The sequence below is a fragment of the Pantherophis guttatus genome, chromosome 5 (assembly GCF_059756535.1).
Source record: "Pantherophis guttatus breed Tessera chromosome 5, ASM5975653v1, whole genome shotgun sequence".
In the NCBI taxonomy this organism is placed as follows: domain Eukaryota; kingdom Metazoa; phylum Chordata; class Lepidosauria; order Squamata; family Colubridae; genus Pantherophis; species Pantherophis guttatus.
In genome coordinates this window covers 32,608,073-32,622,404 of record NC_142067.1, presented here as the reverse complement: position 1 = coordinate 32,622,404, position 14,332 = coordinate 32,608,073, and the positions used below count along the sequence as shown (strand labels likewise).

The following is a 14,332-nucleotide window of genomic DNA, read 5'->3' as shown; positions in this document are numbered from 1 at the left end:
CTGAGGGAAGAATGCCTTAGAAGAAAGTGAGGAAGAGAGCGAGAAATTAATTTTTTTAAAAATAATGTGTTGTGTTCTGTGTTGTTTTCTGCAAAGTAAATCATTACATTTCATTTGTTATTTGGGGAGACTTAGATTATTCCAGAACTGGAAGGAGCTTATAGACAAGACAATCAATCAATTTATTTATTGTTTTTACCACCGGTCACAGCAAATTATAGAAAGATTCTGCCTTTGCAATGGAAAAAAAAAACCCTTCCAATGAAAATGGTCTAACTGCAGGAGACATTTTCATGAAAAAATACTGTAAAAACATTTTTCATGGTTTGAACATCTCCCTTGGATTGGGATCCTGGGTTTCTAAAGAGCTATAAAATTAATACAAAGCAAAGAAAATAAGAGATGCTATTGTTTTGCATTCCCACTTGGAAAGGATAATCAAAGTACAGTGTGGTGAAATACTGTACATGGCAGAGACTCAGGCTCAAGATACAAACTTTAAGACAGCTTTAGTTTTTGAAGACAAATCGCCCATAAAGCAGCATGGCGGCAAGGGCTAAGAAAACACAGTGTGCATAGCATCAAAGTGAGAAGATGAAAGACCAATAACATTTTTGCTAGTTTTTAAAAAGCGCTGGGAAAGAAAGTATTTTCAAAGGGGAAAATAAGCTTTTTTTTTCTTTTTTTTTTCTTTTTCTTTTGTCTTCCTTACTTTATATTAGTTTTTATCTTCTTGTTTAAACGTTTCAATGAAAATTATATTTTAAAAAAAGAAAGGAGTCTTTTATGACAAAGTATCAGGCCATAAAACCACAGGATTACAGCAGAGAGTCATAAACAAGAGTAATATTAAACGATTCTAATCTAGCCTCACACATTGTATTTAGAAACTTCTTTCTATGATAAATTTTGGATACAGGGAAGTTCCTTGATAGAATACAAAATGGAATATGAAAATTATCTTCAATATACTTCCAACAGTGGTGAGACTTTTAGGGGCAGCACAATAGATTTAACTTTGTTTCAATAAGGCATGAGCTCTGGAAACTTCAGATCTACAAATGAAAGAGAATTTCATTTCCCTGTTTTGTTTTGTTTTGTTTTGTTTTGTTTTGTTTTGTTTTGTTTTGTTTCGTTTCGTTTCGTTTCGTTTCGTTTCGTTTCGTTTCGTTTCGTTTCGTTTCGTTTCGTTTCGTTTCGTTTCGTTTCGTTTCGTGGACAGTGATATTGACTCCGAAGGAAAAAAAACAAAGTAAACTGTAGGAGAGATTGGATTGGATTGGATTGAATACTTTATTTGGTCACAAGGAATTTTGTGTATGGAGAAGAATAAAATATAAGCTTTATATAGATTTTCCCAAAAATGTTTATATGTGTTAGGACATGCTTTGAAATTATTTACACTGCAGTTTACTCTGGAGCTAACAGAGTTAGCTCATAGTAGACCATATGATTTGGATTAAGTGTCACGTAGTCACAGAGCACACACATCTTCTGAATTTGCTTTTTTGCTCCTCGGGTACATTCATTTCACAATTACTATTTATTTGAATATGTTTTAATATGCAAATCAACGCAGTGCCTGCAATGAAACATTGAACAAGGAAATAAAATATGTGAAATGCCCCAATTATCTTTATTGTAGTCTACTTGTTTTGGAAAGAGTTTCAGATTAGGCCCAGATTAATGAATAGCCCTTTTTATGGTCTCTGCATACTTTGGATTGAAAACAAACATGTGTTTCAATATCAGAGGTGGTATTCAGCAGGTTCTGACCAGTTCTGGAGAACCAGTAGTGGAAATTTTGAGTAGTTCGGAGAACCGGTAAATACCACCTCTGACTGGCCCTGCTCCCATCTATTCTCTGCCTCCTGAGTCCCAGCTGATTGGGAGGAAATGGGGATTTTGCAGTAACCTTCCCCTGAGTGGGGAGGGAATGGAGATTTTATAGTATCCTTTCCCTGCCACACCCACCAAGCCATGCCACGCCCACCAAGCCACGCCCACAGGACCGGTAGTAAAAAAAAATGAATTTTTTCCACCACAGTTCAATATGTCTCATGTTGCAAATGTAGCACCTGCCTGCAAATCTTTCAATCAAGCACATTTTTCCAAGACTGTATGATAGCCATACAAACTTGAAAAAAGCTACTACTTCTATTTTTAAGGATTTGCAAAGGGAATCTGTCTTCTTCCCCAATACACTCCAAAATGTTGGTCAGCCCTATTGTAAATTATAATTATAGGTTTTTCATGCCAATCTACTATCATGCTAAAACTATACTACATCCACCTGGGTAACAAAGAATGACTTGTTTAAAAGGAATAATAGCTGGGAATTTAAATATCAAATGCATTTTCATGAAATATTCCGATTAAATTTACAGACATTTCTGACCACCTTGGCTTAATAATTCAACTCTCAGTTTTAGCTGACTTTAAACAGTTGTCAGCTGACGACTAAAACCAAAGAATGAAAGCTGGGTGTAATTATGGATTTGCGCAGTATGTGCTTCTCAGCTATTTTAATACGATATATGTGGGCCTCCAAATCCCAAGTTGCTTGTTATTAACTTTCACTTTTATAAGAAAATATGTGCCAAAAATGAATCTAAATTCCTGAGGTTTTATTGTATTTCATTGAAGAATATGATTTATTTGAAGTAAAATTATTTTGTTTGAAGCTTTGTGCTTATCCAGCTGTAAGCTAAGAGGCTGTAATAATTACAGAACAATATTTCACATAATCATATACTGAAATTTGAATGCTGGAGAAAATGTGATTTTTCTTGGAAAGGAAATTTACCTTGAAGGAAGATATTGGAATGTTAAGCAGTTGATAACAATTTCATTTTTACTATTCAATAAGCACATCTTGTTTTTGAAATGAATGTTAGTTAAATAATGGGATTTCAGAATCTTGAAACAAACACTCCATCTAGTGTACAATTACCAATATTGCTTCTTAGTTTCTATTTTCTGCTGCCTGTGAATTGTGAAAGGTTCATAATCCATAGAAATTATTATTATACTTTAGAAAGAATTCCATGTACACTTTCCCTGAATATTTTAAGGAGAGAGTTTGACACTGGAGAGATTAGAAAGATATGAAGCTTCAAAGAATAGTTTCTCAAATATTTCTGGTTAAAGGTCTGCTTGCCAGAAAGGGTGGCTCTTCATATAGAAAGCTGTTCATGAATAAGCTTATTATGTTATTGCCAAACAGTTAGGAAACAGTCTAAAAGGCTATTTAAAACACCCACAAGTTATGCACTCCTAAATTATTTAAATTTACTGAGGATTTAGACAGGTTTACGGGTGAATAAAACTAAGGGAGTCTTTTGCTGAAATACTGTAGCAGAAAAAGATCAGAAGCAAAGGGTTCCTGAAACATCTTTGAGGAGTATAATAAGTGACCAAATACTTGAATTTATCACTGTTATAATTGATGATTTGCAAACCTCTAAATGCTTTCAAAATAATAAAAATTAATTTTATTAGGAAAAATAGGTCATCACTGTTTGTTTGTTTTTTTATTATTTTCATTAGTTTCAGGTAATAAAATAAGCATTTTATGAGATTCATTCCTGGCATAGTCTCTATGGTAGTTTGGCATGTTTTTATTTTTTTCTGGAGCCGTTTCCAAGTACCTTTGAGAGCTTATCAATTGTCATCTTGGGTTATTCTAATAATCGATGTCAGGGCCATATGCCTATTAGACTGGTATGCTTACTTAGAAAGAGGCCAGATGTTTAAAGATTAGACAAACAAGCATGATGCTGAAAACATAATATTCAGAGGCTTCCTCTCAGCATCATTTTTCCATACAAACTGTTTCAGAAAACAAAAAAGTAGTGCAAAAACATCCATCAATATGTTTGCAGTGAAAGCAAAAGTACTATTAATGGGACTGAGGATTAGTAGCATTTATTACTTGGGCTAATTCATGTTGTTTTGTGACAAGAAAACTCTGTCTGATGATGCTAATATTGGCTTTCAAATATCATGGTGACACACCATGTACTACTCATACGTATAAGATTTGAAGAAAACTGATACACAAGGTATTACACATTATTGGTTGTCTAAATTATATTGGTTTAATAAGAAGAGAGCAATTTGTAGGACTGCCATTGACAGTCATGGTGAACCCAATTCTTATAGACCAATGAAGGGTAAGAACAACTCTTTTTAAAAGCAAGTTAACCAAAAATATTTGTATAATTTTCATGATGATAGTATACCACTTTCTGAGACCATAAAATTAAATATGTATTTCTATAGCATAACAGTGACTTTGTAAAACTGACTAGATTTCTTGAATAATCTTACTATTTCTTCTTTGAAAATGTTGGTCATCTATCAAAAGAGCATTCCTAATTTGTAAATAGCAATACTGGAAACCAGACTTTAAGGGAATTTGAGTATTTTTCTTACAGATACTGGCCCTTTTGTGCTAGATTTTGTACTACTACATTTAGGTTCCAAACATAGGCATTCTTGTATAAATTGGAGAAAATTCATCCTCACAAGATAGTGTGTGCCTGTGATCTGGATGATGTGTTTTTATTTCCCCTCACTTAAACATGGCCTCTCAATCTTGTAGGGCATCAGACCTGGAATGACAATATCTGAAAGCCCTGAGTTCTTCAGCTCTACCTTATGGTTCCTTGAAACTGTTGTTCTCCGGGGACAACTAAGTCTTCAGGAGAAGGGTTCTCTCAATGAAGAATTCTCTAGCACAGAAATAACACAGGGATCCTTAATAAACAGGGATTCTTCCTGCCATAAACCCAGGCCCTAAAAGACTCAACAAGTATGGGCTGCCATTTCAAATTTGTCAGTATATTCATACTTCCTTTTAATTTTTATCTTATTTCACAACTTCTTTTAATGTTTTGTTATATTACTATGCAAACTTTTCCATTAAATATCTGTATTTTATCATTTCTAGGCATTTGCCTTTTCTTTCTCTTTTTTCAAAATAACTACATTTTTACAAAAATCTTGAAAGCCTCCCCCTTATTCATTTTTCATCAAAACATCTTCCAAAGCACTGTTGGAAACTCAAATTATATTTCCACTGAAAATCATCATTTTAATATTCTGCAATGTAATGGAACAATTTGCCCAAAGCAATATTATAAATATAACTTAGCAGTTCATTGTTATCTTTATGCTTCCAAAGCTAAAATTTCAGAAATACTGTAGGGACCCATAAGACCTACAACCAGCTCTGTTTGCTTTAATGCAGAATAGCTAAAAAGATTACCAAAAGGAAATACCTTCTTACCAGGGATAATTTTCATTGTCCAAAATTAAGTTTCTTACACTTGTTCTTGCTGTTCTTCTGTTTTGAGAATGATTTATTTGTTGTTGCAGATTATGACTATATTGCTAGCACCTACATGGCTAATCATTTACCTTGGGCTACTGAGATCTATCCAAGCTGGTGCTTATTATGGGATCAAGCCGATGCCTCCTCAAGTGCCACAGTACCAACCCCTCGGGCAACAAGTACCTCATATGCCATTGGGTAAAGATGGAGTGCCAATGCAGCACATGGGAAAGGAGGGGCCACACCTATCATATGGAAAAGAATATATACCTCAGTATATAAAAGAAATTCCACAGATCCCCATGCTTGGCAAGGAGAGGATTTCAAAGAAACAGAAAGGTAATATGGGCAAGATGTGAAGTAGGTTGGGCTTGGTGACTGGACCAAGATGAGGTTGGAGTTGAAAATGACCCTTTCTGGTCCTCGTCCAGAATCCTAATTATTACATTATACAGGATGGAAGAGAAGGCAAGTTTCATATATTGAATATAACTATACCCAAATGCGTAGAGTATATTGCAAAAGTCAACATTTGTGAAGAATATTTTGTTGAGGGTTTTTTTGGGGGGGGTTGGGAAAAGGCAAGACCACTTGTGCATTTATTCTGAAACCCCTATGAGCTTAAATTTACAGAGAGTTGGCAACAAGCCCAGATGTTTAAATATCCCCCTTTTTCCAACTCTTCTATTTCTAATTGTGCACCAGAATTGGTAATTTTCCTCACTGTTAAGTTTATTCTGTCCTGTTACCAAAATGTTCTCATACCTGCTTTAGGCAGAGTGAGATGGCTGCCTCAGAAGGCAGATTCTGGAGTGTGATCCTGTGAGAGGCCATTGGCAAGCAGCTTGTTGTCTTTATTGCAATAGAAGACATTGTCACTTTCACTAAAGCTGAAGTACAATTTTAGTGAAATACAGAGAGTGGCAGGGGAGTGCAGCTTGTCCACTCCATTTTCACATCCTTATCTTTCAGATTCGGAGAAGTTACAAAAGTGATATTTTCCAACAAGTCATTTTTCTTTACTTTTCTAGATTTTGCTGCATCAAAACACATAGAAATATCAACTTGAATATGGGTCTAATTCATCAGGAACAATTTAGGAAAGCAAAAAAATAAATAAAATAAAATTGGGGCCAGCAGCATTGATCACAAAATTGCTAATGGTCTTTGAAAGGAGGTAATCCATCCTTCCTTTTGAACATCAACTGTGCTGTAAAAATAATCCAGCCAGTAGGCTGATACATCAATTCCTCTTGAAACATATTGGTGACATCCAGAGCAGTCAAGATGAAAATTAATATTCCTTTCTTTCTTTCTCTTTCTTTCTTTAAAAAACAGAATTGCCATTAGCCAGTTTGAGAGGTGAACAGGGTCCTCCTGGAGAGCCTGGAGCAAGAGGGCCTCCAGGATCTCCAGGGCTGCCAGGACATGGAGTACCAGGAGCTAAAGGAAAACCAGGACCCCAAGGATACCCAGGAATTGGAAAACCAGGCATGCCTGGAATGCCAGGAAAACCAGGAGCAATGGGGTCTCCAGGATCAAGAGGTGAAATGGGGCCAAAGGGGGAGAGTGGATCTATGGGAATTCCAGGACCCCAAGGACCACCAGGACCTCAAGGACTGCCTGGAATAGGAAAACCAGGCGACAGAGGATTACCAGGACAACCAGGAACAAAGGGCGAGCCAGGAATGAAAGGGCAACCTGGGATACAAGGCGCCCAAGGCCCAAAAGGAGATAAAGGTGTGGGGATTCCAGGGTTACCAGGGCTAAAAGGGCCACCTGGTTTACCAGGTCCTCCCGGTCCTGTTGGACTTCCTGGAATAGGCAAACCAGGAATGATAGGGTTTCCAGGCCCTCAGGGAGCTGGAGGCAAGCCAGGAATTCCAGGGGAACGAGGGCCACAGGGCTTAGCTGGGATTCCTGGAATTCAAGGTCCTCCTGGTCTTCCAGGTATAGGGAAGCCAGGACAAGATGGAATCCCAGGACAGTCAGGTATGCCAGGTGGGAAGGGGGAACAAGGCCTGCCAGGTTTACCAGGACCACCTGGTGCTCCTGGGATTGGAAAATCAGGTTTCCCTGGTCTTAAAGGTGATCGAGGCATGGGTGGTGCTCCAGGCCCACTGGGACCTAAGGGTGAAAAAGGTCACGTGGGACCACCTGGCATGGCTGGGCCTCCAGGGGAACCAGGCCAACCAGGCCAGCCTGGATTAATGGGGCCCTCAGGTGTGATGGGATTCCCAGGTCCAAAAGGAGAATTTGGAGCTGTTGGGCCTCCAGGACCTATTGGTCCCAAAGGTGAGCTTGGTTTGCAAGGTTTCCCAGGTAAACCTGGTTTTCCAGGAGAGGTGGGCCCATCAGGTCTGAGAGGCTTGCCTGGTCCAATTGGACCAAAAGGAGAAGCTGGTCACAAAGGTTTGCCAGGTTTGCCTGGTGCTCATGGGCTGATGGGCCCCAAGGGAGAACCTGGAAAGCCAGGAACTCAAGGCCATCAAGGCCCTACTGGAATCCCAGGTATTGCAGGACCAAGTGGTCCAATTGGACCTCCTGGACTACCTGGAAGTAAAGGTGAACGGGGTTTGCCAGGCCCACCAGGTTTTCCAGGAATGGGGAAACCTGGTGTTTCAGGGATGCCTGGACCACCAGGGAAACCTGGATCACTTGGTGCTCCTGGCCAGCCAGGTCTCCAAGGCCCTCCTGGTCCCCCTGGCCCTCCTGGCCCTCCAGTAATAATGCAACCTACGCCGCCAGAAATAGGACAGTATTTGCCAGAGGTAGGACCAGGCCTTGATGGAATAAAGACTCCATATGGTTATAAGGGGAAGAAAAGCAAAAACAGTGCCGCTGCTGCCGCCGCCGCCGCTGCCTATGAGATGCCGGCTTTCACGGCTGAGCTCACCACTCCTTTTCCACAGGTCAGGGTTCCTGTGATGTTTGACAAGCTCCTTTATAATGGCAGGCAGAATTATAATCCACAGACTGGTGTCTTTACCTGTGAAATCCCTGGGATCTACTACTTCGCTTACCACATACACTGCAAAGGGGGAAATGTCTGGGTGGCATTATTTAAAAACAATGAGCCGTTGATGTACACGTATGATGAATACAAGAAAGGTTTCCTGGACCAAGCTTCTGGAAGTGCCGTTGTTCAGCTGATGCACGGCGACAGAGTTTATATCCAGATGCCATCTGAACAGGCGGCGGGACTTTATGCCGGGCAATATGTTCACTCATCTTTTTCTGGATATTTATTGTATCCAATGTAAACTGCACACTCAGATCAAATGAAAGCTCTTTTTTCTGTGTTTCCAAATTTATACCATTGAAAGGTGCATTTATTGATCATTTCTGGACCAACATGTACAATATTAAAATAAAATTACAAATTTAAACAGTCTATGTACAGCTTGTTATAAAGAAAAACTATCAATAAGTCCAGAATTAATTGGCTTGCTGCTGTACAATGAATCTTTTCAACATTTGTCTGCTTTTTTGCATTAAAAATAATGTCATGTCAGGGTTTCCATAAAGTGCTTACTGATCACTTGCTTCTAAGGTGAAACTTTCAAGTGGAAGGTGATAGACAAAGATACAAACATTTATTCTATAATACTATAAAGATTTCTTTATAACAAAAACTGCAATGACTTCAAGAAGGCTCTGTAATCATGTACCAACTTCTCTTTGCCAAAGTTTCTATTTTTATGTGAAGATTTTAATCTGGTCATATTGACAAAAATAGTAAAAAAGGACAAATCTCAGTGTTAGAAAGCAATTTAATTATTAGCAAATTGACTGAAATCCAAGGCTTTGATTTCTTTTCCCCAGCAAGCAATAGGCCGTATTCATATTGCAAGTAAATGTTTATATTTCTAGATTGGTTTGTGGAATAGTTTAAATCAATGACTTAGAGGTAAAATGGTATTTACAAACCAAGTAATGTTAGTGCAGCACAGATTAACAGTTGCATATTGATTTATGATTCACAGAAAATAAATACAGAAAATGCCAATGTGTATCTGAAATCAGGCAAGGCTGAATTATATGATACACAAGTAGTGAATGGGTGATCCTTTTTCATTTGGAAATCATTGTTGCAAGTTTTTATCAAGAAATGATAAGACTGAATGTTTGATATGCTCAAAATGGAAGTTTATTCGTTGTTCATTTTCCTAGATCTTTTAACAAATACTGGAAAAGGTGACTAGCAATGACTGAGAATAGCACAGTCCTTTAGTTTTGCACATTGTGTGATGTATCCAGTATGAGTGGCATAAAGGCAATGGGATATAATAGAGTAACTATCTTCAGTTCAACTATCCTATGGATTATTCCTAAATGCCTATTTTGGCTTTTAAATACATGGAGGTTAGAAAGTCATATATTTGTGGGAGTAGCAAAATACTGTGGCTATTATTATTTCATCCTGAATAAAGTCTATCTATCTGGTTGCCAAGAATTGACACCAATTTAATAGCACATACATAATAGCGTTTATTGATTATTAGTGACACACTTATGCTATGCCAATAATTATGACACCTAGGTTCTTTGGAAGTGAGTATGAAGGCCAACACAGCTAAAGATCTGGCATCTGTAATTTCACATTGTTGTGTACATAATAATAATAATAATAATAATAATAATAATAATAATAATAATAATAATAATAATAATAATAATAATAATAATAGAAAGAGGCATGGCAAAGTATTATATGGTCATTACATTAAGAAAAATTGCAGACAAAGCAAATAAAAACAAGTGCTGGCAACAATTAAGAGTAGGAAAGTCGAAAAAGAGACAGATGGGCTAATTCTGACTATGCAAGACCTTGCTGCAGAAACAGTGCATCAAAGTTGACACAGATTGACAACAAGCAATGGCCTAACAAAGTAGCAACAATGGTACATTGTGACTGTACATATCTGCAAGAAATACCACTTGCATGTAAGCAAGAACTGGTAGAACCACAAAATGCTAGTAATAGAATGTGATGAAGCTAAAGTGTCTGGGACTTTAGAGTTCAAATATACAAAGACTTGACACCTAACACACCAGTCTTCATGATTATGGATAATACAAAACAGTCTGGATAGTGGATAGTACACTAGAACAGGGGTGTCAAACTCACGTCATCCTGTGACATCACATGACGTATTGGGACTTTTGTCGGCTTTGCTAAACTGGGGGTGGGCGTGGCCAGCATGTGACACATCCAGCCCACAGGCTGTGAGTTTGACATCCCTGCACTAGAAAGACAACAGACTAGAAGAGAAAGAACTGGAGAAAATAAAAGAAATATAAAGACCGGTAAATAGAGGCCGAATGACTGTGTCAAAAGAAAGCAAAACTAATACCAATAGTTTTAGATGCCTTGGGTGCAATCCCAAAACGTTTGGAGCATCAATTGAACACCATCTGCATTGACAAAATCACCATCAGTAAATTGCAAAAGGCAGCTTTACTTGGAACGGCTTACCTCCTACCATGATATCCTTAACATCATCAAACAACATCTGCCTATCCCAGGTCCTTCAGAAGTACTTAATAGGTGGCAAACAATGCCAAATCAAGTCTTAAAATCTGGCCGACTATGCAACCGACCATAATAATACATTAACTATTTCCAGTCTGCCACTAAAGATAAAAGTCTTCAAAGAGACACTGACATAATAAAATCCTATTCAAGAATAAAATGGCAAAAATAAAATAAAATGAAATTAACAAACATACAGCAGTTATAACAAACATCCAGCACTGACCGTTTTAAAATCTAAACCAGCTGAAACTCAAACCAGTCCATTAAGAGATGTACGTGAAAGAGTAAAGAGAATACCTCAGATTTCTAAGCTTGCAACGGATCCTGTATAGCAACCCATCTGAGAAGCAACCCATATGATGAAAGGCTTCATTTTTGTTTTCTTATCTATTTAACAGTCTTCAAAGATTAGCACATGAGAAGGACTTCCATAAAAGTATTAGTGAGTCCCAATAGAAAACACTCCCAATTACCATTTTGAGTTAACACAGATTCTAGAAGGATACTTGAAGGACATAGATGTACCTGAATAGATTGTGCTGAAATTCTGTGGCTCTTCTTCTTCTTGTGCCATATCCGTCATCGGACGTTGGCGATCGTGCTGGCAATCCTATTTTTGTCAACAGTCATTTGAAAAAGTGCTGCTGAGTTTTGTCCAAACCAGTCCCTAAGGTTTTGAAGCCATGATCATCTTCTTCTGCCTGGACCTCGTTTGCCTTCAATCTTTCCTTGGAGGATTAAGTGAAGGATGCCGTATTTTTCTGGGAGTCGCATCACATGTCCAAAATATTCTAACTTTCGCTTTTTAATGGCTTTATTTCCCTTTGCTTTCCCAGGTGGCTTATCACCTCATTTGTGATTTTGTTAACCCAGTTTATACATAACAGTCATCTGTAAATCCACATTTCAAATGCTTCTAGTTTCTTAAAGTGGTTTTCTGTCAGAGACCAATTCTCTACTCCATAGAGCAGGATATGTGCGGCCATCTGTGGCTCTGCTGAACAATATTTGCATGTATAAGAACTATAACTGGGATTACTCTGTTGATCAAGAAATTACCATGTGGATTGGTTGTTTAACAGGAGGAACTGCAGAGGACTAACTTCATCCTTTTTTCTGCTTAACAGAAATCTTGTGGTGAAAACTCTATCCAAATTTCAACACCATTGCGTGCAGAGCCACCTGTTTGATTCACAGAGGATATGTTGGATGCTGCATGTGTAGGGCTGCCCAGATCTCATCGATTGCACATATTCAAGAAGTGCAAGGACTCCTGGGGAGACAACTATGTTAGAGTAGGAATGTCTGATCTCCACTCAGGATTTAACCAAGTTAATCTCTGCTCGTTACTTGAAAAGTTATAGACAAAGGATATATTCAGGAAAAGCTTAAAAAGGGACTCCCTTTCTGCCATGCCTAACAAAACTAACTATTATTCATGGCAGCCATATAGCTAGAAGTAGCCTTATATGGATGAAATACTCATTTGCATACCTTAGTCCTCATCCAGATGGGTGGTTTGAGTAGAAACATCTATGGTACAGAAGTACTTCTAGCTTTATTGGAGTTGAGGGATTAATGGACTTGGCCATTCTAGTTCCTTTGATAGCTTGATTTTTCCTTGACATAAGAAAAGTAATCTGAGTTATTTAACATCCATGCTTTTTCAGTGTCGCATATCATATTTGTTTTAAACATTCCAGCTAGACAAATCCTTATTGTTCCTATATCTTAAATGAAACTTCCATGCTTAATTGAAAGATTATCCTAATATTCCCTATATCAGGAAAAATTATCCTAATACAGATGTATACAAATTGTGAGTGGAATTTCCATTATTTAAATCTTAATGCATTACAGCACAAACTGTTTGAGAACAATGGGCAATTCAAAGATCTTTAGGCCAGATTACTAGGGTAAAGAAATAAAAAATGAAAATAAGAAATAATTTTGTATTTACATTTTTGTACTGATTGCAAAAGGTCTCATTAAATAACTTTTTACAATGTTTTGGTATTTTATTTCAATTATTTCAGAAATGCAAAACAAGAAATCAAGTTTTCTGAAATGTGTTACTTGTGGTTCCTGCAAATTATCCTCTACAATTATTTATTGCACTTGCTTGCTATCACAAAACTCATTTTTATTGCTCACACTACATACGAACACCAATTATGTAGGGAAAATGACCGCTGTATTAATTGATCATAACTACTCTGCCTGGCCACATCCAATGTAGTGCAAGTTCTGAAAAGAAAAAAGAACAATTTACCCTATGCATACAACCTTACAGTACTTTAAATATTTAATTTCCCATGAAGGGAGTTTCTGCATGTAAAATAGATATCTTAAATAAATAGCAGGGAATGCAACTGGGAAAAAGAAGGTAGCAGGAAGTACTGTTCAATTTAGAACACACAAACAGGGCAAAAGTACTAGTAAATAATTAATAAGGAAAGGATGCTAATTGTTATTGCATCTGCTGTGACAAATCACTTGTGCTAGAAAACCTAAAAAACCATAAACCACCCATTCAACAGCCTGTCTCTGCTATCATCATAAGGTACACACACACACACACACACACACACAAAACAATAATGCTCATAAATGTGTATAAAATGATATATGGGATAGTGACATTGCTTGAAAGATGCATTTTTCTCTCAGGAATAAGACTGGACTCATGAAACTGTATACTGCAGTTTCAGATCCGATATTATTTATCTCATATGCAATTAAATTATAGAATTCATTACCGGAAGTAAATAATGATCACTTTAGACGATAAGATTATCAACTCATATAACGTATGTTATTAGACTATATTCTAATATTGGAGGCAGCATAGCTCTCAGTTCTAATTGTTGAGGTACAAGAACTACAGGTTGCTAAACAGGACCTTCTGGTGTAGTCCTCGAGGATATTTCTTTAGCTATGATGAAAGATAAACCCAGAATTTATTTATCATATTTAAGAACCGCCATCTTGCTCACAGAGGGACTTAGGGCAATGTGCAATAAAAGTAAGGTGGAACCATCTTCCGGAGGATTCATCCTGGAAAAACATTAAACAAGGTTGAAATGTTCTTTTCTGGAAATGTATTCAAACGTTGGTGTTTTCCCCTTTCTGTGTTAAACAATCAACTTTCTTAAAATGACTGCATGTTAAACACCATTGCTGAAAACATTAACAATCATTTTACTCACTAAAATTTACCAGTTAAAAAGACCCTTACCAGCAGCATAGCAATTAGGAAAAATCTTGAAACTATTAAAACCAGTCTTACATTACTTATTTAATTTTGAACACACAACTCAGTGATGGGAGGAAACTTTTAGACTAACATCTTTTTCCCATATTTATAATTATTACATTAATATTAGATTAGTAATATATAGTATTTATTATTTTTACATGTAACAGATCTGGCCTGAAAATGCCAAGATCACCAT

General features: G+C 37.2%; 1 protein-coding gene across 4 annotated transcripts in view; it reads left to right on the top strand.

Moving 5' to 3' along the window:
- The window catches only part of COL8A1 (collagen type VIII alpha 1 chain), a 107,943-nt gene extending 95,058 nt beyond the window's left edge, over nt 1-12,885 (top strand). For all 4 annotated transcript variants that reach the window (XM_034412305.3, XM_034412312.3, XM_087894843.1 and 1 more), the window contains 2 exons: nt 5,383-5,677; nt 6,677-12,885. In XM_034412305.3, the coding sequence (XP_034268196.2) occupies nt 5,386-5,677; nt 6,677-8,601 (2,217 nt within the window). In that variant the 5' untranslated portion in view covers nt 5,383-5,385 and the 3' untranslated portion in view covers nt 8,602-12,885. The remainder of the gene's footprint in view (nt 1-5,382; nt 5,678-6,676) is intronic.
- Nucleotides 12,886-14,332: the final 1,447 nt, after the last annotated feature.